Source organism: Tyto alba, unplaced genomic scaffold (assembly GCF_018691265.1).
Source record: "Tyto alba isolate M040663 unplaced genomic scaffold, T.alba_DEE_v4.0 Super-Scaffold_20, whole genome shotgun sequence".
NCBI lineage: Eukaryota > Metazoa > Chordata > Aves > Strigiformes > Tytonidae > Tyto > Tyto alba.
This window is the reverse complement of record NW_024881283.1, coordinates 6,896,308-6,920,317: the sequence shown is the minus strand read 5'-3', so window position 1 is coordinate 6,920,317 and position 24,010 is coordinate 6,896,308. Positions and strand designations below refer to the sequence as shown.

Here is a 24,010-nt window from a genome sequence, read left to right as displayed (position 1 = left end):
TCAGTTTATGAGTTACTTGGTTTTTATGGTCCTGTTTTAATTCATGTCCTAACATCCAAGAAAGGTTGACATGTAATTCACTTTTAACTTATTTAAACTGATGATCTGGGACTGTGATCCACAGCCTTACTGCTAGAAGGCCTACTTTTCCTGTATGTGAGGTCCGTGATGGTATGCTAGCAATGCAGAGGGGCCCTTGCTCGCGTGTCTAAAGCAACCCTGTATTAACCTGCTTAATTAAAACTGAATGTTTTTAAATGACTTGCAGTACTTAGGATAAGCTTTGATGCGTAGGCAAGGTCGAAGACATCAGCTTTAAAGATTGTTATCTAGTTACTCGGGAGTTAATTTTCAAACAGTTTTTAACATTGCTTCGTTTTCTGTCTTGCAGATATTTTCATGCCTGGCATTACCAAGTCATATCCTCTTAGTCTGCCCAGTTCATGTATGAATATGGCTCATACCATGTAGCGGTGACCTCCTCAGATCCTGGAGGCAAACCTTCCCTTTTGCCTCTTGGAGGAGCAGCATGTCACTTGTACTCCTGATAACAGAAGGAAGCTTCCACATTTCACCTTGCACACTTGCTCTGTATCTGTCCTTTCATGCCAGTATTTTGTCTCAGGTGTACATTTATAATGTGTTGTTTCCTTTGATCCTAAAAGTCTCTTGTCTAAGTAGCTGTAGGCTCTGCCCATCTGGTCTGAAGGTTTAACTGCTCTGCAGTGCCGTACCGCGTACGCTCATGGTGGTGGGGATTTTAAAGCTGCAGATGGTTTTGGCCTCCAACTTCATTTCAGTGATGACGAAAACAGTGTTTGGATACATTTGGTGATTCAAAATAAAAGTACGTTAATGTATTTAAAGGGAACACCAGTATGTCCATCCAATTTTAGGTTGGACTGAACTGGCCCTGGACATTCCAATCCCTTCGTTGCCTCAGAGGGGAATCTAGATGTGTATCTTATACTGGTGGCTGAAGTTAGATGCAGTGAGTCTCAGGACGAGGAGTGTGTTGCTCTTGATTGTTTGTGTTGGTTGATGCTTTTTAATGCAAAATGTTGGAAATACTGTCTCTTTACTCCCACTTCAGATGGTTTCTACTGTAGCAATGTGGAGTTTGTCAAAGTTGTCCAGGGGAAAAAAACAAGTAGCGGCATAAAGGAGCAATGCTTTTGATGTTACAATAGGAAAGTAGTGAAAATTGCAAGAGCTCTTAGACACTATTTTTAGGCTTTTTCTGAAGTTTTTTAGCTTTCGTTGAAATAAAAGAAAGCTCTCAGTTTTTTCCTCAGGAAGATAATTCTTCAGCAGTAAACAGATATACCTCTGAGACTGTCGTGCAGGAAATGATCTCTCAAACAGAAGCAGTAATGGAAGGGAGGAAGGACATACTGTGCACTAAGTCATCCCACCAAGTGACTGACGTTTCCAGCTCAAATGTAGCATTTGGCAGCATTTGTTAGAAGCATTTTGATCAAATTCCACTGTTAATATAGGCAGGATTGCCCAACTGCAGCAGACAACTGAATGTGGGGCAGTTGATGCCCAACTCTTCCCTTTGTCCTTCTGAATGTCAGTGGCTATCCAACAAGTGTGATGGGGTGTTGGCTATCTCCCGCGTCGTTTCTTACTCTTCTGTAACTCCAGTTTTCCACTTTCTAGGATGTGGTGACGTACTGTTCTCCAGCTTAGGTGATGGGGTCATGCTGTCAGGGCCTTTTCACACATCACCTGGCAGCCAGGTGTTAGAGTGATAGGGCTCTTGCTTGCTTCTGAAGGCTGATAAGTTTGGAGTATCTTGTGACTGAGGTCCTTCTGCACTGCACAGCCTTGGGAAAATGTTACTCGAACTGCTGCTAAACGAGGCATCACCCAGTCAGTGTAAATGAGACCAGGGTGTCCAAGTTATTTATCGGTTGGCTCAGCCTTTCTGCATGATGTTTTAAATGAGGTTGGCTCTGTTCATGCTGGTCACCTGAATTCTGTGCAGAGGGAGCTGATCCGAAATGCCTTCAGGGCTCAGTCCAGCACACTTCTGATCCAGGGTTGATTGCTCTGAAAGACTTACAAAGGGTAGGTGAAGTCCTGGTAAGCTTTGGTCTGCCATTTCTTCACCTGCTGTGATCCTTTGAATCTCTGGCAGAGATTTTATCTAATCACTGGAATAGGTACAACTTCCCAGCTTTCTGTTCAAATGCGCCACCACTTGCTCTGTCTTGGACTGTTACTCACTGCAGGCCAAGCCTGAATAGCTGATGCACCTTATTATCAGACAGCTCGTACAGTTGTCGATGTTTGAACTGCACATCATCTTCTTGGAACTATCCCTGTTTTTCAGACTTGCCGGCTGATTTTTGGTGCTGTCACTTTGCAATCACTATTGTGGCAATTGGAGGTTTCAGCTTTCTTTATGCTTTTCGTGCTTTTCTTCAGGGTAGATACGTGCATTAGGAAGGGTATTTTTCTAGCTTTGCCTTCGAGAAAAGCTGAACTTCATAGGCTGATACTATAACTGCTAATTTTTGCTATCTTTGAAGAAAAGGAAGTGGGAACCCTGAAGAGTATTTTATGGTTTTCTTTTAAATCTCTGTTTAGTTTGTTTTATCCATCTCAAGTGAGTAGTTTCCCAGCTCATATGAGGTTTATGAATTAATTATGGCGAGGCAGGAGTTTCTGTCTTTCAGAGGCTGAGCCACGCTTCTCTTCCAACCATGATCACATGAACTGTCTCCTCTGTTTGCAGTTTTACATGTATTGATGCATTCTTTAATTTATCACCTCTAGACTGAATTAAAAGCAGCAAGTTAGGGACTTAGCCAGTTGTTTGGACCATCAGCAAGCACTCAGTGAACCAGCTAGGGAAGCCTTGGGTTCAGAGACAGGCAGCGGGGTAAGACACATTTGGCAGTTACCTCAGTCTGCAGCAGCCTTCGTCACTGACAATAACATGAACAGAGTTCATTGATTTCTATTTGTAGTATGCCTAAGGGAGAAAGGCACTCTTTCGTAGTGGTATGTGAGAGAACAGTCCCATGTCTTTTTATTTTTGCCTGATCTGTTTCTCTGTGTATTGCAGGACCTGTCTGGTTCAATAGATGATCTACCCATGGGTACAGAAGGAGCCCTGAGTCCTGGAGTAAGCACATCAGGGATTTCCAGCAGTCAAGGAGAGCAGAGTAACCCAGCTCAGTCTCCTTTCTCTCCACATACCTCTCCTCACCTGCCAGGCATCAGAGGACCCTCCCCATCCCCAGTTGGATCTCCAGCTAGTGTTGCTCAGTCCCGCTCTGGTCCACTTTCACCTGCTGCAGTACCAGGTAACACTACTCAGCATGTGTTAATCTTTTGGTGGGGCTGACTCGTGCAGCTGGAGCATGAATTAAAATGGCCAGTGGGGAGGAATTGGCCGGTGTCCGTACTGTGTGGTTATTGAGGTCCTGTGATCTCATTTGTTTGCTTTAAAATGTCTGTAATTTTTAAAGGATGCAGTATGATGGGTGGGATGGCTGGTAAACCGGCAGGATCATTTTGCTGGGTTAATGTGACTGATCTTGCTCTTGTTTTTCTTCACTGTGGCTAACGTACCCTTCTCCTGAAGTTGTCTGTAGTTCTGGTGTTTAATACTCTTGCATCCTGGGTTTTGTGGTGTGCAGTTGTTGTCATTAACCACCCTCCTTTTTTGTGGTGTAGGCAATCAGATGCCACCCCGACCGCCCAGTGGCCAGTCGGACAGTATCATGCATCCTTCCATGAACCAGTCAAGCATAGCGCAAGATCGAGGTGTGTGACATGAGTTAAAAGACTTAATTGTAAAGCTAGATGTGTAACTAAAAATTACCTGGCCTGTTGACATGGATTCTATGGTGAGACAGCATTTAAAAGCTGCCCCAGGTTTATAAGCTGCAAATGCTTAGGCACCCTGCAGTAAATTCAACTGTTGGCTGGTTGTTTGGCCTCTTAATAGTCCATCCAAGCTAGTAGTTTGGCTTGTAAGATGTTTTCTTTGGCTTTTGACATGCTTTTCTGTGAATGTTGCTTGTCTAAGGTCCATGACCTTAAGCTTCAAAATGAGGGGTATTAGCAACAATGTTGTGTGCCTTTTCCCTCTAAGAATAAGGTTAGTGTGGGGGAAAATGAATGCAGAATTTCAGCTCTCATGGCTGAAGGTATATAGTTTTCACCCTGAGAAAACAAACAAGCAAACAAAAAAACAGCAGCAAGAAGCCCCTAGGATTTGCAGAGTGGTACCACCTACTCCTGTAACACTAAGTTGTTTTTTTTTTTTTTTTTTCCCTGGTTAAAACAGGAAATTGGTTCTGTTATCTTAGCAGATAACACTGGTTCCTTAATAGCAACCACTGTAAAATCTGTCTAGGCTATTGCTGAAAGGATTTCATTAGTGAGTCCCGGGGGTTGCTGTTACAAAGAACATGTGTGCCTGGTGGCACCTCTGGATACTTTGCACTAATAATTGTCTGTTCCACTCACTGGGTGACCAGGTTACATGCAGAGGAATCCTCAGATGCCCCAGTACAGCTCACCCCAGCCTGGCTCAGCCTTATCTCCTCGTCAGTCTTCTGGAGGACAGATGCATGCTGGAATGGGGCCATACCAGCAGAACTCCATGGGAAGCTACGGACCCCAGGGTGGGCAGTACGGACCTCAAGGTGGGAACTGAGCTCAGCAAATACAAAAGGCCTCTCTCTATTGTAACATCTCGCCTTTGAGAAACTGTTATTTGTCCCCTCTTAACATGTGGGTAATATAGAACAGTGTGCTGCTTATGAGCTGGAAGGAACTGTGCTTTGTTCATGTTGAGATTGACAAAATATGTTGCTTTCAGGGCTAGTTGTACTTCTAGATGTAGGATCCTTCCTTGTTTAGAGAGATGTAGGTTGTGCATCCAGTGTAATAGAGGAGAAGGGCCAGGTCTCTTTGGAGAAGAAGAAGATTGAATATTGTGTGATTTAGAAAGGGTTAAGCGAGTTTTTTACATCCTGTCCTGGACCATTTAGCTCTGCTCGGTTGAGGTTTGGGAGAGTTTCAGGCAGCTTTTGAATCGATGTTGTTGCTTGGCTATGTCAAAACACATTTTATGTGGCTTATATCCAAGTACTTTGACTTTTTGTTGAGGTGTTAACACTCCCCCTCATCTCTGTTAGTGATCTTTAAATATTTGCTGATAGAAGATTTTTATGGTGATTCATAAACTAACTAGTTGAATGATGTTGTCTTCCCCTCTTTATCCCCTCAGGAGGTTATCCCAGGCAGCCAAACTACAACGCTATGTCCAATGCCAACTACCCCAGTCCAGGAATGGGAGGAAGCATGAACCCCATGGGAGCAGGGGGCCAGATGCACGGGCAGACTGGTGTGCCACCATACAGCGGCCTTCCTCCGGGGAGGATGAGCCACGCGACCATGGGGAACAGACCTTACGGACCCAACATGGCGAATATGCCACCTCAGGTGGGGACAGGGATGTGCCCCCCACCGGGTGGCATGAATCGCAAAGCACAAGAAGCGGCTGCTGCCGCCATGCACGCTGCTGCCAACTCCATCCAGAACAGGTAAGGAATGACGTTTCCCCTCGTCGCTCTTAAAGTCCCTTCCCTGTGTCGGATCCAGGTTTCAAAGCTGTGGACGGAATAACCCAGATTTGGGTAACACTGAACGTATACTTCCTGGAAGGTTTGCCCTTCTTGGAGACTTTTCCATCAATCTTAATCATTTAAAAGAGGAGGAGCACGAAGCTTGGACAAGCACTGAGTTGGAATACCTCGTTAATGACATGCTGTGGGAATTTTTAATATTCATAGGTGAAATCTGTTTAACTCGGAGATCCTTTCAGTTGTTTTCACTTTCTGGTCGTGTCTGTTACATGAGTGACTTGAAAGATGCCGCGTGTGTGGTAAAGCCCATAAATCTAGCAGACAGCCATCCAGCTGCATTTGTCTGAACCAAGGCATTACTTGTCCAGTGTAATGAACTTCTTCCTTTTAGGGCCTTGATGAGCAGCTGTGGGAAAGGGAGCTGGAATTCAGCACTGAACTTTGCAACTATTTTCTGTGGTTGTTTTTTGGTTTTGGTTTGGCTTGTTTGTTTGTTTTTTGTTTTTTTTTAATTTCACATTTCAGAGTAGGTGTATGTGGCCTACAAAAATGCCATGAGAGCCATGATCTTATAAATTGGGTTTTCCCAGTAAAGCTGTTAGATATATTTGTTGTCTGACTGGACATTGTGCTCTTTATCCTGACTTAAGGTCTGCTTCTGCAATCCAATGTCTGGTGTTACCTGTGACTGCCAAGAGGCCAAGTTCCCAAACACCAGTAAAGGCATCAAAGCCTGTCCCTTTGAATAACAAGTTTGAGCAACAGTTGTGTGTGAGGTTTTCTGATGCATGTTAAATAATGTAGCTTGTATGGGTAACAAAAAGGGGAAAAAATAAAGAAAAATCATTAAATGTGACTGGAGCACTACACTGTTCATCTATACGAATAATGTATTCTCACTTAAATGAACAGGGCTGCAGTATTTGCAGTCTGTTCTTCCCTGTAAAGGCAACTTAACAACTGAAATGAAGTTCAGTTTGGGGATGTTGTAGAACAAGATTAAGGCTGAAAATGTTCAGAACTGAAGTCTCTTTCTTTCAACATGGTTTGCATCCCCTTTTGAGAATGAGACTTAAGCTCTAGGGTAGCAAAGCCTTAAAAGAGCACTTGATCTTTGGTCTTTTGCTGGAAAAGTGAGCTGGAGCAAGTCACTTCTTTTCCTTTCGTAGAAGGTTTTTTTTTTTTTTAGCAAACCTGCTCCCTTAGAAGACAAGATCTTAATGCTTCGTATTTGGAGTAAGCATCTGTTTCTTCCTTGCCTTCTTCTAGGCCTCCTGGTTATCCCAACATGAATCAAGGGGGAATGATGGGCACTGGACCTCCGTATGGACAGGGAATTAACAGTATGGCTGGCATGATAAACCCCCAGGGCCCACCCTATCCGATGGGTGGGAATATGGCTAACAACTCTGCAGGTGAGCCAGTGCTGACTGTTGGGCATTTCATTGTTTTCATTGTACTGGATTGAAAATCGGTGTTAAAGGTTCTTTTAACTTCCTAGGGATGGCAGCAAGCCCTGAAATGATGGGTCTTGGGGATGTCAAATTAACACCTGCAGCTAAAATGAACAATAAGGCAGATGGGACGCCAAAAGCAGAATCCAAGTCAAAGGTAAAATGTTTTGGGTTTTGTTTTTAATGACTCTCATAGTCTTCAGCATTCAGGGAAATAAACCCATTGCATGTTGACTTGGATTAGAACAGTGCATCTATCTAGTAGTGAGTGTGGTTCCTGAGAGAAGCCTGGTTGGATTTTCTTCCTTATCCTGAACAGACTTCTCATTAGCATGGTTGTCCTTGTAGTGTGTGATCTGACTGCTATTTGTGACCATGGTTCTAACTCAGGAGTGTGGTGAGTGAGTGGGATATCCTCGTTTGGGATGTCTTATGTTTTGGAGTGTAATTAAAGAAATAAGTGTCCCAAAATGTGCGCACGTGTGTTGTAGCGTAGGCTCTGGCTATATTTGCAGTAAACCACTAAATACCCACTTACGTTAATAACAGTATTCTTGAGGAGCCTGAACTCTGCCATCCCATAGAGAGACCCACTAGCCCTCAGGCCAGGGAGAGGACTTCTCTGTCAGCATTCACACGTCCTCCCCTGCTGACTCACGAATTCAAGCCTCTATCTAGAATTTCGAACAGATGTCTGGCACACCTTATTTATAGGTTCTCGTTTCAGCTGTGAGCTAGTCTTGCCTTTATTAACTGGGCAGAAGGTACCTGAGCAGATGCACCTTTTGGGTCAGCTTTATCTAAGTCCCCAGATCCTATGAATAGCTAATTAGACTCTTGCTTGAATCAGAAGCATAAAGACCATGGAGTTGAAGTGCTCCATGTAAGCAGATCCAACATGAAATTACACTTGATGTGTCCAGCCCTGGCTGGGCTTGAACTGTGCCAGTAGTTACAAGAGGTGCTTTGTATTTATCAGGAAAATTCCAACAATTGAGAGTTTTGCTTCTGGGATTCATAAACTGTGCAGAAACAAAGGGGAGCATTTCCTAATCCTTTGGGAGTAATCAATTTCACTTGCAAAACAATTTACTATTAGGAATTATCACCTGCCACAGTGAAACTGCCAAAAGAAGAGTAAACAAACCTGAGTTGTGTTTGGGGTGTAGGCTTGGAGCTAGTCAGTTAGCACCTCTCAGCTGGGAGGTGGTACACTAAAGTGTTACAGTTGTTTCACAAACAAGCCTCTTACTAATCCTGTCTTAAAGCCAGAAGAGGGAGGCAAACAAGTTCTTCAGGGAGTGTTTTTCTTTGCATTACTGCTACCAGTTTCAAAAGAACTACCAAAAGAGCAGTTTCTCAGCCCGTAGTCTCCTCTTTTGCTACTTGAAGGAAAATAAATGCTCTGCAAGTTCAGTACCTGTGCCACCAGCAGTCTCTAAGAGGATTCAGAAGATCTCTCACTTCAGCTCACGTGTGCTGGCATCTGCCTCCACTTAAGACAACCAAGGACTTGAATGCTCTTGGGCTAGGAGATGCCAGAAGCTACAAAAAAGGGTTGTTCCTGGTCTGTGCTGTTCAAGGATCATCTCATATGTTACATTCAGCCTTGGGTGTAGGGGCTAGGTGTAGAACACTGTCAAATTTGAAGTTAATTTTTGAGTAAGCATTTGGAACGCCAAAACCATTTCTGCATTTACTCCAGCTGTATGTGATCCAGTTGGTGAAAGACAAAATAACGTGCTCATGCACTATGTCAGAAGACTTGGGGGAAGCAAGGCAAGATGCAGGAGCACAGGTGTTACCTCTAAACAGACCCTCTGTTCAGTGAATCAGATGTGTAGGAACTAGCGTGTGACACTCATACTTCATAAGTGTATACTTGTATTCCAAATTCCTGTGATGCCTTTCCATATCAGTCTTTCTGGATCCTGATATGCCAGCGATAGCAAACCAGTACGGGAGGTTACGTCATACCTGGGTAGGAGGAGAGTTCTGCACTTCTGTCAGTGAATAGGCAAGGGAAGAAAGACGGTCTTTGTGGGGGAACCCTTGCACACATTTGTCAAACAGGGGCCTCTAATCTTTCTTCTTCTTTGAGGCATGTTTATTTTTATTCCTTTTCAGTGTTTAGTGTCAGTTTAACCTGGCATGAGCCACTTGGGCAAGAGAAGAGGCTAACCAGAGGGCAGTATTCATCCTGGCAGAGTGCAGTAGCCATGGGGAATCTCAATTACAGTTGAATTAGATGTTTTCTCATATTTAGGAAACGAGCCCACAAAGGATGTCTCAAAGAGATGGCTCTTTGCAAAGTCTCCTTGGGGTTTGTTTGGTTTCTGTAGCATTCCTGAAACCTTTCACTTTTTAAAAATACATATTATGTGAATTCCCTGAGTAGCAGCTGGTTTTATGTTACCTTTGTCAAATAATACTTGCCTGACTTTGATCTGAGACAAGTGTAGGTCTAATATAAATCTGTTCTCATTGTAACAGCAGAACTTTGAACTCTTATCTGACTGATTTTTTTCTGAAACCATCTCAGATGTGAACTAGCTGCTTTTGTGCTGCTCAGTCCTGATATCTCTCTCCTTCTCCTAGAAGTCCAGTTCCTCTACTACAACCAATGAGAAGATCACCAAACTCTATGAGCTGGGTGGTGAGCCTGAGAGGAAGATCTGGGTAGATCGTTACCTGGCCTTTACTGAGGAGAAGGCCATGGGCATGACAAACCTCCCAGCGGTAGGCAGGAAACCCTTGGACCTTTACCGGCTCTACATCTCAGTGAAGGAGATTGGAGGATTGACTCAGGTGAGTGTCCAGCAGCCACAGTGCTGACTGGGTATATTCAGAGCTGCCCACGGTCTGGCAGTCACAAGCCAATGGGCAATACAATTCAAAGTTAGCTTTGTAGCTAGATGTATGCCCTAACCTTCCATTTAGTTGTGTTTATATTTTTAAATAATACTTATAAAACTCCGCATCCTTTGAGTGAGCCAAAGATCTGCTCTCCCATTGCCTGGTTGAGAACAGTATGTCATGAGATTCAGTTCAAGTGCTTTCTTTCCCTGTCCAGTGCAAAGATTGGTGCCACTGCCTTCGTCTTTGCATCTGGCTCTCAACTGACCTCATGAGTAATTTGATTTGCAATATGTCCCTGTTTGAAAAGTTTTCTGTAGGTGGGAAAGAACATTTACTAGTTTTGGGTTTTGAACACAACTGTATCTGCTCTGCTTTAGCCCTTATTTCATCCTTTTTGTTAGATGGGAAGTGTTGATTTCTCTCCAGAAAATTTATTGAAGGAGAAGTAGCTGGGGTTTTGAGTTTAGAGCCTCTCCTTTGGTTGTGCAGGTCAACAAAAACAAGAAATGGCGTGAATTAGCCACAAATCTCAATGTGGGCACGTCCAGCAGTGCAGCTAGTTCTTTGAAGAAGCAGTACATCCAGTGTCTCTATGCCTTTGAGTGCAAGATTGAGCGAGGTGAAGACCCCCCTCCAGATATCTTTGCAGCTGCCGATTCAAAGAAGTCTCAGACTAAGATACAGCCTCCATCTCCAGGTGAGTTTAGACGCTGGGTTAAGGTGTACAATGAATGTTGGAACCAGAGGGTCTCTGGCACTGTACACCCGACTCCACATGCTGTGGGCCAGACTGGTTCCAAACTTCCACAAAGCCCCCGTGTCTGTTTCTAATTAGGTGTTCTCTGATTGTGTGGATTAAGTACTTTTGTAATGTAAGAGTGAATAATGGTCGGAGTAAGTGAAGCCTCGTGGGATAGTTCAGGTTTTGTGTGTCCCACCTCTGTACTAAGTTTAAGAAAAAGGAAAACATTAAAATGTATACACACACCTCTCTGCTTGCTAGTACATCACTGCCTTATGTGAACCTGGTGGAAAGAGAAGTCTGGAGTTATCCCTGCAAGGAATATTCTGCATATTCTAACAGCAGTCCATGATATTGCTGCTTAGCTTTGGGAACTTGCTAGAAAAGTTGTGCTTATTTTGACTACACAAGTGCTACCTTCTGCAAGTAAACGAGTGATGTGGGTGTGCACTCATCATCCTTATGAATTACTTCGTTCTGTCTTCAGCAGGAGACAGTGAGGACTTTCTGAGGCTTTGTGCACAGAGCGCGTTGTAAGCCCGTTACAAGTTGGATGCTTTAGAAATCAAGCCCTTTAAAATGAACTTCTGTTGTTTCGAATTTGATGGGGTGCTCCAGTTTCTGAATGTTTAAGCAGAGTGTTCAATGCAGATTTGTTGAATTAAAAAAAAAAGGGGGGGGGGGGGCAGGGGAGAAAACATTGAGGTTAGCAGTGCATGCTGTACTCTTTAGTCTTTGGAAATTCTGATCGTTTCTGTCTCATTTGCATTGAGTCCACTGCTTGAGTTGCTGCTGAACTTGCCAACCCTTTAAGCTTCAGTTTTCCAGTTTGTCTTATAAGTAAAACCTTCAGATACTTTTTCTGGTCAGAAGCCTGTTCTTGTAGGTGAAATAAAAATTTTGTCTGCTTTGAAGTTCCTGTAATATTTGCAAAAAATGCCTCTTTCGTTCTGAAACCTGACATCATCTTTGCCTAGCTCCTGAGGAGCGGAATAATGAACCCTTTTTTGATCGTACTGCAGTTGTGTCTCAGCACTGCTAAGTCCTTGATTGACAGTGTGCTTGTCCTGATATTCTGCTGGCAACTACATTTATCTATCCTCTCAGTTACAGTGTGTTGGTTTTTTTAAGAACTAAATCATGTCTTTTCACTAGTCAGGAAACCTGTCCCAGTGTAGCTTCAACCTTGGTATATTCTGCGAGATAAAGCAACTTTTGTGTCATTAGACTAAACTTCTGTCTAAAGTGGTGTCTGAGTTCCGCTAAAACTAGACCACAAATCCATCCCCACTTTGTTTCCAAAACCTCTTTCTTGCCCCCCTGAGATACTAGGCAGTGGAACAAAGATGTTAAGAGCATTTGGAGTTTTATTTGGAGAGGGCTGCAACTTTTAGGAGGCCACTTAAAACTTCTTGTAGCACTAGGTGCCTGTCAGAATGGATTAGATGGTGCATCAATTTTTATTTTGTTTTAGCTGATACGGTGGTATGTGAAGGTCGTGAGTCTGCCTTCTGGGCTGTGGTTCGGGTGATCTCTCGCTTCAGCACATCATCAGTAGGAGTTTGCAGGGCTGCTATCCCAAGCTCTGCACGTTTGTGCAGCTCTGTTGACTTAGTCCACAGGTTTGATTCCTGCTACGAGAGGACTGTGCTGTATTTCCTATTTAAACCGCTCTCCCCACTTGTCTTACTCCAGACTCCTGCAACTAGGAATATGCAGAGGCAGCACTGGACGATGGTTGGTTGATCTGATCCTTTAAGCCATATCACTCAGCATGTTTATGCTCCTCTTCCACTTCACTTTTCTTCCTCTCTCCTGCTCCCCCGGATCAGTAGGAGCTGAGGGTGGAAGGCACAACACAAATTGCTCACTCAGCCCCAGCTCCAGGCTTGAAGAGTCCCAGTGGATGCTCCTGTTCCAGGGGCTTGCCGAGGTCCCGCTCAAGCAGCGTCCTCCAGACGTGCACACACAGAGACCTGTCTCCCAGCGAATTGCCCTTATGGAGAATAACATCCCTGTTTGAAAACCAAGTAGATAACAGCGGAGCGTTTTGAAGTCCCATCATTTGAATGAAGGGCTCTGTCATCCCACACAGACACGCGTGCTTTGCTCTTCTTGCAGACTTTATAACCCGTTGACACTGGCTTAGACTTCATTTCAGCCTGTTCTGTCAAATTAACCAATGAATAACTTTGAATGATGAGGACCACACTCTACAGTTCTCCATTACCCACTTTTTGAGGCTGCAGAGCATCTAAAAGGCCTTGCAGGACAATCATCTGGGTAGAGCTCTTGGTGCAGGAGCTGGTTTCCATGCAATGTGCATTCATAACCCTCAAAACCCAAAAGTGTTTACAGAAAGGCCTTGGCTGGAGTGGGCTGGGTACTGCCTCGTGGGTTTCCTGCAAACCTTCTTGGGTTCCTGCTCGAAATCTGCACTGTGTCCCTGGGGAGGCATAGTCAGTCTGCTGTTGGGTTTTAATTCCCAGAGCATGGAACTGGCCCGGCTCCAACTGTGTGTAAATTTGTGAGTGGGAGGGACGGCAGGGGGTGGGGACAAACACCAAATGGCAGCGACGCAGGGAATGTCTCGGGGCCTCTTCCTGCCGATGCCAGCATTACAAACGGCGAATTCCTGGGGGAAGCGAGTGGAGCTGAACCGCCACTGACGAGGGAAGGAGAACGGCGGGGAGGGCCCATGAATGAAACTCCCTGCTGAGCTTGTCTCTGCCCTTCCTTCTCCCGAGACCTCCCTGGGCTGGGAGGGAGTCACGGAGAAGAGGACAGGGTGCCAGGAAGGTGGGGTGTAAACAAACATGCCCTGGACGTGACCTCGGAGGATTTTAATGAATAGCTGAAATGACTCATCAACCAGCAGGGCTGAAGCTGAGGGATATCGGGTGCTGGGGATGGTAACTAATGGAAACATTAATTAAGAGTTCAGCTCTTGCCAGCTGCAAGGAGCGTATGAACCTGAGAGCTGACACTGTCACAGCGATCCAGGGACAGAGGAGAGCTCCTAGAGCTCACAGCACAGCTGGATTACACATGGGCCTGGGATTTTTGATGAAAGCTTACTGTAGCATAAAGCAGCCCGTACAGAGCCAGGGAACTTGCTGGACGGGTTTTGTCATTCAGTGAAAGATCCGGCATCTCCAGCATTCCCTGTTCCAGGAATCCTTGGGAGTGGTGTGTGAATTAACCTGAATGAATTAACCCCTCTCGAAGGGCAGAGCAGACAGAGGAGCCTTGTTCAGAGTTACTTGGTGACTCCAGCAGATGTCCTGGGGTTTCCATCATCAGAAAGGTTGTCCAGGAGAGGGCTCAAACCTACCTTCTTTCTGGGTAGAAAGAGTGTGAAGGTGATGGGGTCAGTGGTTGTCACTTGGCGAGAAACACCATATTCTCTGCCACGTGGTGCACTGTAGGGCATCAACCTTTGAGGCTAGATAGCTTGGGCAGCATGACACAGTGCCACAGCAGTGGCACAGTGTGTAAAAGGGAATACGGTTAAGAATGAAGGCATGATGAAAATAAATATGCTCTCTCAGCTGTATGTGGTGGTTCTGGGAAGTCTGGCCCAGTATGTCCTCGAAACATTTTGCTCCTTGTACTTTTTTGGCCATGTTTCATCTGTCTTTCTTGAAGGATTTTTTTTCTCTGTTCTTGAGGCTGATGTTCTGGGAGGTTCTGGGTTGCATCTGTAGGGTGCAAAGCTGCTCACACCACATTTCTGTTCTCGCAGCGGGTTCAGGCTCAATGCAGGGTCCTCAGACACCTCAGTCCACCAGCAGCTCCATGGCAGAAGGAGGAGATTTGAAGCCACCAACTCCAGCGTCTACGCCACACAGTCAGATGCCCCCTTTGCCAGGCATCAGGTATGAAACCATTGCACCCTCTTCCACCACGCTGGATGCAAGATGTGAACGTGAGGTTGCTTCTGGGTCATTACTGCAGATGGCTACAGGCTTGAGTACCTGTTTTGGTGGGGCTCTGTGGCTTTCTTCCTTTGTTAATGGCTCACAGCAACATTGTTGACTCTGCATTTGTGTGTGAATAATCGTTATTTTTGGGATTGGGTCTGAGGACAGTGTTGCGGAAGGGAGGTTCTTCGTGCCTCTGTTGGAGCATGACTGTGGTCCTTGTAGGCGATAGCAACACCCGAGAGGGAATGTGAGGGGAAGAGTATTCTGAGGAGCATTGTGGACCTCTAATCCTGTGCTTGTGGGGTTTTTTTGAATCAGGAGTAACTCAGTGGGCCTTCAGGATGCCTTTGCAGATGGTAGTGATCCTACGTTCCAGAAACGGAACTCCATGACTCCAAATCCAGGGTACCAGCCCAGCATGAATACCTCCGACATGATGGGTCGCATGTCTTACGAGCCAAATAAAGATCCTTACAGCACTATGAGGAAAGGTGAGGAAGTCCTTGTGTGCTCCCCTCCCTTTTCTCCTTGAGTACCAACCCTGTATCTGGCTGTACGCTAGAATGTGCTGTAGGAGACCTTCTGCTTGCCCTTCTCTCCCAGAAGACAGGGTTATCTTTCTAAGGCAGAGGTAGACATGTTTATTGGTCCTTCTTTCAATATTTCAGCTCCAGGAAGCGATCCCTTCATGTCCTCAGGGCAGGGCCCCAACAGTGGTATGGGTGACCCTTACAATCGTGCTGCAGGTCCAGGGATGGGTAACATGACCATGGGACAGCGGCAACACTATTCCTACGGAGGTCCTTACGATAGAGTGAGGTGGGTACTTGAACCTGGCGGGATCCTGATTTGCTTGACTCGTGCGAAATGATTACTTGCTCTTCACTACTGTGACTTTCTTGATCATCCTTTTGCATTTGAGGAGCAAGGGTGAGTTTAAGTGGATGTGTGGTTTTTTTTTTTTTTTTTCCTCTTTGTTTCTATGTAGGACGGAGCCCGGCATGGGACCTGAGGGCAACTTAGGAACAGGAACTCCGCAGCCGAACATCATGCCTTCCACCCCTGAATCGGGGATGTATTCTCCCAGCCGCTACCCGCAGCAGCAGCAGCAGCAGCAAAGGTCTGTGTGGGGTGTTGCCACAAACAGCTCTTCCTGGTTAGAGAGCTCTGAGACTGTGAAAGTGAAGCATGCATCTGATCAGACAAGTAACGCATCTGTTTCTTCTCCAGACATGATTCCTATGGCAATCAGTTCTCCACTCAAGGCACATCCTCGGGCAGCCCCTTCCCCAGCCAGCAAACTACCATGTATCAACAGCAACAGCAGGTAAATTATCAGAAAGTTTTTGATTTGTTTGACTGAAAGACAGAAGAGTTTTGTCTGTGAAATTTGTAAAAAGGGGAGGGTGAAAACTCTTAGAGCTGTGTGCTTGCTTTGTGAATGTGTAGATTTAAGCATCTTATACAGGGGGCTTTTTTTTCCTCCAGTTTCCAAATAGCTTAAATAAGTTTTAACTAGTGTTTCCAGTGTTGCGTTAGCAAAACAGTGTTCTGGGAACGGAGGTTGTGCAGTTTGCAGACATGCGCGCTCTGGTCAGGCAGCAGGAGATCAGGAAGCTTTATTGGGCTTCTCTGCCCCTCTGGAACTTTCTGAATTCCATCGGGTTTCTGTAACACTTTTGGTCAGATGAATTAGTTTGGAGTAAGTCCTTGGTTGTTCTGGGGAGCTGTTTCAGGTGGATCGTTTTGCACAACCCAGGGCTTTTTGTCTTTGCCTTACTGAGCCTGCAGATAAAGGCCTCAGACCTGCCTCCACTCCTCCATTGCCCCTCTGCCTCCTACTCGCTGTTCTCAAAAACGTCGGGTTTGTTTCAGGACAGAATTTGAATGACCATATATCTCTTTCCATAATCCTTATATATGACTTGCTCTTTGTATCAGTGCCAGGACCCATAATGTTTTCCTGATAATTCTGAGTCCTCCGGTTTAGGAGAGTGTAGAGAGGGCACTCGCTGAGCTGTGCTAAGAATAATTCCAACTGCTCTGCAGTTTGGCTCTGCAACCAGAGCCACGGGGCTCTGAGCCAAGAGTTCGAGTTACTCTGGTACTTGTCATCTTTGAAGCCCTAGAGCTCCATCTGAAGCCAGTCATGACCGTGGAGCTTCCGAGTAGACTGTATAGCAGCTAGAGCGTAGACCCTTGGAGGCAAGAGAGATCTTGGATTTTAATTTTGTCTCAGGAATTGACTGTTTTCTCCATTTGCACTTAAAAGAAGTAAAGAGAGGAATAGTCCTTGCTCCTTTCAGTGACGTGGATTGAAATCTACAGGAAAGGAAGAAGCAGGAAGCACAACAGTTTTTAATTTATCTTGTTTGATGCTTCAGCAGAAACCTCTGTTTTCTGGGAAATACAAGAGAATTGGGGTCTGATGGAATTCATGGATGTGAAAGGAAACAAATACCTCTGCACAGTTTGGTTTGTGGTAAACGTATAGTGGAGCTGAGTCTTTTCTACAGGAAAGTCCTTTCTGTGGGCAGACTTCTGCCCCCAAGGCATCCTTGTAGAATCCACAAGGAAACTACCCAGCCGGCCACAAGGAATTGGTCTTGGCTTGTGAGATGGAAAGGCCGGTCCAGCTTCGCGTTGGATACGGCTAACAGCGAGCCAAGCCTTGCCCTCTTACAGGCCGTGCCGTGGGGCACATCCTCTGGCTCTGCGTAGCTCTACCCACTGAGGTTTGTGTTGCTCGTTTCTCAGTAGATAATCTCACGTTGTCGACGCCTGTGTTTTCCCTGCAGAATTACAAGCGACCAATGGACGGCAGCTACGGCCCGCCTGCTAAGCGACACGAAGGGGAGATGTACAACGTACCGTACAGCGCCGGGCAGGGGCAGACGCAGCAGCAGCTGCCTCCAGCACAGACCCAGCAACCGAGCCAGCAGCAAACTGCACAGCCGTCTCCACAGCAGGACTTGTATAACCAGTATGGGAGTACCTACCCTGCTGCTGACCGCCGATCTGCCGGAGGGCCGCAGAACCAGTTCCCATTCCAATTTGGCAGAGACAGGGTCGCGGCTCCCCCAGGCTCCAATGCTCAGCAAAACATGCCTCCTCAGATGATGGGTGGTCCCATACAGTCTGCTCCAGAGGGCCCGCAGCAAGGCGCCATGTGGCAAGGGCGCAACGAAATAGGGTACAGCTATCCGAACCGGCAGAGCACTGGCTCGGCGCCCCAGGGGCCTGCTTATCACGGAGTGACTCGAACAGATGAAATTCTGCATTCAGACCAGAGGGTCAACCACGAGGGACCATGGCCTTCCCACGGGAACCGGCAACCTCCTTATGGTCCCTCTGCCCCCGTGCCCCCGATGACTAGGCCCCCCCAGTCTAACTACCAGACCCCCCCTAGCATGCAGAATCACATTCCTCAGGTATCCAGCCCAGCACCTCTGCCCAGACCTCTGGAGAATCGCACTTCTCCTAGTAAATCTCCATTCCTGCACTCGGGGATGAAAATGCAGAAGGCGGGACCGCCAGTCCCTGCCTCGCATATAACACCAGCAGCTGTACAGCCTCCCATGATCCGACGAGACATCACCTTCCCTCCGGGATCAGTAGAAGCTACGCAACCTGTGTTGAAGCAGAGGAGACGGCTGACAGCAAAAGATATTGGTAAGAGGAAACTCCTGCTCTTCTGCTTGTGCCTGTCAAGGGGATGGGTGCTGCCGCTGCGCTTTGGTACAGTACTGCCGAGGGGAACAGCTCTGCTGGCTTTGAAAGAACTGCATTTTTGCAATTAGTTGTGTGTTCAGACATCATTTTGCCATTGTCCGTGGAGAGATTGTTGGTACATAGAGTCTGTACATCATCTTAAACAGGCTCTGCCCTTCATGGGTCCAAAAAGCGGTATCATGTATCTCCTCCTTGTTTTTAAACTCCAGGAGCTGGAAGTATCATGTGTTTATGTTACAGGAACTCCTGAAGCCTGGAGAGTGATGATGTCTCTGAAGTCCGGGCTGCTAGCTGAAAGTACGTGGGCCTTAGATACCATAAACATCCTGCTCTATGATGACAACAGCATAATGACCTTCAACCTCAGCCAGGTGGGTGCAGATGCTCTCTGATGCAGGTCTTTGAAGTGCTAATTCTGTAGGGTTTTCTGTCAGCAAGACAGCAACAGGCAGCTCGTGCCCTGGCAGGGCCAGACTCCCGGATGTCCCTGTACCTGCAGAGCACGCCAGGTCTGGAGAGAGCACGGGGTCTGGGTAGCTGTGCGCTGGTTACTCACTGGCCTGTGTAATTTATACATTTGCTGGTGTGCCGGTGTGTGCATTCTCCTCCCCAGTGGATTGTATTGCCTCTGGAACAGAGGAGGTGAATAGCGGTGGGAGGCCATAACAGACTTTGCAGCGGGACTGCTATGAAAGGCTGGAGGCTGCTTGCATTTTCAGGTGTTGATGGTGTTTGTTCACCTCTGGCTCTGTCTTTCCCCGGGATAGTGTGCAGCGAGGCTGCAGTGCCAGCCTTTCTCAGCTGCCACATGCTTCTGTGGCTGTTGCAAAAACTGCTCGGCAATACTGTAAAGGCTGTTTTGCTTGGAGCTGCCCTTCACCTCCCTGAGTATTAACCAGAGGGGCGATACAGCTGAGAGCAGAGGTGTGTGCGCACAGGTATGCGTGTGTGGAGGGGAGCGGTTTGGATACTGACAGTCAGTATCTGGTTTTGTCGTTGTTCCTTTTCTCAGAGGACAGAAAGCTCTCCTTTGCAAACAGTTTATTGCTAGCATAAAAAAAAAAAAAAAAAAAAACCAAAACACATTAGTTAACAGCACTGCTTAAATTCTTAGCCCTTTATGCCCTGCTTTCCCAGTTGCTCATGTTGGCCTAAGTTGTTTTCTGATCACTGTTCCCTTCCTTCCTTCCCCTCCTGTTTTTCTCCTCCCTCGTAGCTGCCAGGCTTGCTGGAACTCTTGGTGGAGTATTTCCGGCGCTGCCTGATCGAGATCTTTGGAATCCTGAAGGAATATGAGGTGGGAGACCCAGGGCAAAGAACACTATTAGATCCCGAAAGGTTCTGCAAATCTTCAGCTTCCTCTCATGAAGAAGGGGAGGAGGAGGATGAACCACGGAGCCTGAACTGTGAGGCGGAAGAAGAGGATGAGGAAGAGGAGGAGGCTGCGTTTTCGAGCAAGGACAAAGTACCTCTAGAGAGCAGCGAGGAGAAACTAGTTAGTAAATTTGACAAGCTTCCCGTGAAGGTCGTGCAGAAAAACGACCCGTTTGTGGTAGATTATTCAGACAAGCTGGGGCGAGTGCAGGAGTTCGAAAGCGGGCTGCTGCACTGGCGGATCGGCGGCGGAGATACCACCGAGCACATTCAGACCCACTTTGAGAGCAAGACGGAGCTACCTTTGACTCATAAACGAGCTTCCTGCAACTCTGTCTTGAGGAAACGTTCAGCAGCTGAGAGCAATCCGAGCACTAGGGAAGGAGAGACCCCTCCGTCCGACAGCTCCTTGGAGAAGAGGATAACTGCCACCATGGACGACATGCTTTCGGCGCGTCCGGGCTCCCTGGCAGGGGAGGAGGAAGAGGTCAAAGCTTTGGAAATGGCGAAGGAAAGCAGCAAGTTTCCCTTTGGCATTAGTCCAGCTCAGAGCCACAGAAATATAAAAATTCTGGAGGACGAACCTCACAGTAAAGACGAGACACCCCTCTGCACCCTCCTAGACTGGCAGGACTCTCTGGCGAAGCGCTGCATCTGTGTCTCTAACATCATCAGGAGTTTATCGTTTGTGCCGGGCAATGACTTTGAAATGTCTAAACACCCCGGGCTGCTGCTGATTCTAGGGAAACTGATTCTCTTACACCACAAGCATCCAGAACGCAAACAGGCACCCCTGACCTATGAGAAAGAGGAGGAGCAGGACCAAGGGGTGAGCTGCAACAAGGTGGAGTGGTGGTGGGACTGCTTGGAGATGCTGCGTGAAAATACACTGGTCACGTTGGCCAACATTTCTGGGCAGCTGGACCTCTCCCCTTACCCGGAAAGCATCTGTTTGCCTATCCTGGATGGAGTCCTCCACTGGGCAGTGTGTCCGTCAGCAGAGGCCCAGGATCCCTTCCCAACGCTGGGGCCCAACGCGGTCCTCTCCCCTCAGAGACTGGTTTTGGAAACACTCAGCAAACTCAGCATCCAGGACAACAATGTGGATTTGATTCTTGCAACTCCCCCCTTCAGTCGCTTGGAGAAGCTGTACAGCACCATGGTGCGGTTCCTTAGTGACAGAAAGAACCCGGTGTGTCGAGAGATGGCTGTGGTACTACTGGCCAACTTGGCACAGGGGGACAGCCTGGCAGCAAGAGCGATTGCTGTGCAGAAGGGCAGCATTGGCAACTTGCTGGGCTTCTTGGAGGACAGCCTGGCCGCTACGCAGTTCCAGCAGAGCCAGGCCGGCTTGATGCACATGCAGAACCCACCCTTTGAGTCGACGAGCGTGGACATGATGCGCCGAGCTGCTCGGGCGCTGCTCGCCCTGGCCAAGGTGGACGAGAACCACTCGGAGTTCACGTTATACGAGTCGCGGCTGTTGGACATCTCCGTGTCGCCTTTGATGAACTCTTTGGTTTCACAAGTTATTTGTGATGTACTGTTTTTAATTGGCCAGTCATGACAGCTGTGGGATCCGAGACCCTGTGTGCGTGTGCGTGAGTGGAGAACTTAGAAACTGACTGTTGCCCTTTATTTATGCAAAACCACCTCAGAATCCACTGTCTGCCCTGCGCTGTCCTGCTTCTCCCTTGGGGAAAGATGTCCCCGTTCCCTCTCCCCTTCCCCTGCCCTTCAAATTTGTCCTGAATCCCTTATTAAAGGAGACAAAGTTCTGTCTACATAGAAGACTTTTTTTATTTTAACCAAAGTTACTGTCGTTTACAGTGAGTTTGGGGAAACGACTTGCCGTGTTATCACATTGACAGGCACCACTTTCATAACTGTTTTTAATGGTAAACTCTGAAGGACAAAAGTGACTGCTGAACTCTGTGTGGTTTATCGTTGTACATTCACAATCTTGCAGGAACCAAGAAGTTACCAGTTGTGAACAGACCTTGTCCAAGGGAGGCCTGTGCAGTAGCGTGTAGAACTTCATGTACTGTACACCTTAAACTGTAAACATACTGTAATAATGTCTCACATGAAAAAAAAAAAAAAAAAAAAAAGAAAAAAAAACGCTGGATCAGCAGCAAGCTGTAGTTTTTAAAAATGTTTTTAGTTAATGTTGAGGAGAAAAAAAGGCTTTTCCCCCAAAGTATCATGTGTGAACCTACAACACCCTGACCTCTTTCTCTCTTCCTCCTTGATTGTATGAATAACCCTGAGATCACCTCTTAGAACTGGTTTTAACCTTTAGCTGCAGCCTGAATGCTGCCACGTGTGTATATATATATGACGTTGTACATTGCACATACCCTAAGATTCCTTGCAGTTTTGTCCCCCTCTCCCTACCCCTTTATAGTATGACGAGTTAACGAGTTGATGACCTGCAAAAGCGAGACACAATTATTTAATCTCTTGCCAGACATCCCTCCCTGGAGGATGCTGTACAGGTCTCTGTGTATAAAGTCATTGCTGTCTCAGCAGCCAATCAACTTATAGTTTATTTTTCCTGTTTTTGTTTTCTTTCTAATCGAGGTGTGAAAAAGTTCTAGGTTCAGTTGAAGTTCCTGATGAAGAAACACAATTGAGATTTTTCAGTGATGAATTCTGCATATTTGTATTTCAGACGATGTAGCTAAAAACTTGATGTAAATTCCTCCCTTTTTTCCTTTTTTGGCTTAATGAATATCATTTATTCAGTATGAAATCTTTATACTATATGTTCCACGTGTTAAGAATAAATGTACATTAAATCTTGGTAAGATGTTTGTAAGGGTTTTTTTTATTAGCAGAACGGGGAGGTAACTTCAGTGCTGTCAGGTCTGGTAGACGTGATGTTGTAGCTCAGCTCCTCCTTACCACGCAGCACAGAGACCTCAAAGGTCCTGCGCAGTACGGCAGTGTCTGGGGGTGACAGTCCTGTCTTCCTCTGGAGACCCTAATGAGAGTGGTCTTGGTTTGGCTTGTTTCAGCGGTGCAGTTTTGGCTTGGTGCTGCTTAGGCTCGGGTAGGAGTGGACTTGGAGCGTGAGATGAAGCTGTGGCAGAGAGGCACTTAGTTCACAGGGTGAAAAAGGCTGTTGCTCAGAAGGGAGGCAGTTCCCTTTCAGCTCTGTAAAATGGAAAATTTTCATTCCCCTCGCATTTTTCACATTTTCTTGGAACTGTGGTGCGGACTCTGACTTCCTTCAGAGAACGGGGTTTTCCAGCGGACAGAGCTCTGATGCCCTTCAGCAAACGGCCAAAGTTCAGTCTCTTTATGTGAAAATCTGCACGTTTTCATGGGTTAGTAAATGGGTATTTTATTTAGCCAGAAGCTTTATCCTCAAATGATAATAGAAGCGGGCTAGCTAGAACTGCACTGAGCTCATTTAAGCAAAAGAGCTAGTTAAAGGAGAAGCTTTTTTAAAGGCAAATGTAATTTTTGTTCAAGAAATCGCCTCATTTTGTCCCCCTAGTCCTCTCCTAGGAAGCTCTCTGTTCCCAGAGCCCTCCCTTAGCTGAATTCCTTAAACTTCACATTTCTGGGAGTAATTGTGCCAGAATCAAACTGACTCTCTTCTGAAAAAGTCTGTTTATCGGCAAGAATTGCAGGAGCTCTTTGCCTGGCAAAAGGAGAGTCCTTAAAGTGGATTTCTTAAGAAACAGGAATGGTGCTGGGCTTCCTTGGCTTTAAAAAATACTGAATGGAAACCAAGTTGTGAGATAAGAATTCTGCTGGACTTTGCTGTTCTGTGACAATGTTGTTGATTTAAAACCAACTTCTCTGATAATTTAGTTCTATATTCCAGGAGCTTTGTTTAGTGTGATTAAATTAACATAAAAATTGTACTTCTTTTTCTAAACAGAAAGGACTTCAGCAGCATGGTTGAAGAAAGGAACGTAAGCAGCTTTTGTACAGCCTCTCTGTTCGTGTTATGGTGAATTTAATCATAAGTGAATGCTACGTTTGGGAGGGAAAGAATAGTCACAAGTGGTACTTACTACCCATTTTACCAGTATTTACACAACCAGTTGATCTGAGGGGAGTAATTCCGCTTCCCCAGCACTTGCATGCACGCAGACGCATACACCTCTTGCACTTGTAAAATGGTTAGAAGAAAAAAAGCATAGATGAGAAATTAGGAAAATGAGAACAAATGGTGTTCACAGTTTGTAATTAGGGACTATTTTGCGAGCCACACCTGATCTCGAACTTGACTTGGCTGCCCAGAATGCAAATCCTTGATGCTTTGACCTGATTTGTACCCATAGCTTTCAA

The 24,010-nt window shown here is 46.2% G+C and overlaps 1 protein-coding gene across 4 annotated transcripts in view; it reads left to right on the top strand.

Annotated features, from left to right (window-relative positions):
* ARID1A (AT-rich interaction domain 1A) overlaps nucleotides 1-22,512 on the top strand; it is an 84,268-nt gene extending 61,756 nt beyond the window's left edge. For 3 of the 4 annotated variants that reach the window (XM_042793590.1, XM_042793591.1, XM_042793588.1), the window contains 16 exons: nucleotides 3,080-3,320; nucleotides 3,694-3,783; nucleotides 4,503-4,670; nucleotides 5,258-5,573; nucleotides 6,885-7,030; nucleotides 7,117-7,226; nucleotides 9,668-9,877; nucleotides 10,418-10,625; nucleotides 14,416-14,548; nucleotides 14,915-15,087; nucleotides 15,265-15,415; nucleotides 15,585-15,716; nucleotides 15,827-15,923; nucleotides 17,395-18,268; nucleotides 18,569-18,699; nucleotides 19,545-22,512. In XM_042793590.1, the coding sequence (XP_042649524.1) occupies nucleotides 3,080-3,320; nucleotides 3,694-3,783; nucleotides 4,503-4,670; nucleotides 5,258-5,573; nucleotides 6,885-7,030; nucleotides 7,117-7,226; nucleotides 9,668-9,877; nucleotides 10,418-10,625; nucleotides 14,416-14,548; nucleotides 14,915-15,087; nucleotides 15,265-15,415; nucleotides 15,585-15,716; nucleotides 15,827-15,923; nucleotides 17,395-18,268; nucleotides 18,569-18,699; nucleotides 19,545-21,269 (4,905 nt within the window). In that variant the 3' untranslated portion in view covers nucleotides 21,270-22,512. The remainder of the gene's footprint in view (nucleotides 1-3,079; nucleotides 3,321-3,693; nucleotides 3,784-4,502; nucleotides 4,671-5,257; nucleotides 5,574-6,884; nucleotides 7,031-7,116; nucleotides 7,227-9,667; nucleotides 9,878-10,417; nucleotides 10,626-14,415; nucleotides 14,549-14,914; nucleotides 15,088-15,264; nucleotides 15,416-15,584; nucleotides 15,717-15,826; nucleotides 15,924-17,394; nucleotides 18,269-18,568; nucleotides 18,700-19,544) is intronic. The other variant, XM_042793589.1, reaches the window with a different exon arrangement.
* The last annotated feature ends 1,498 nt before the right edge of the window (nucleotides 22,513-24,010 follow it).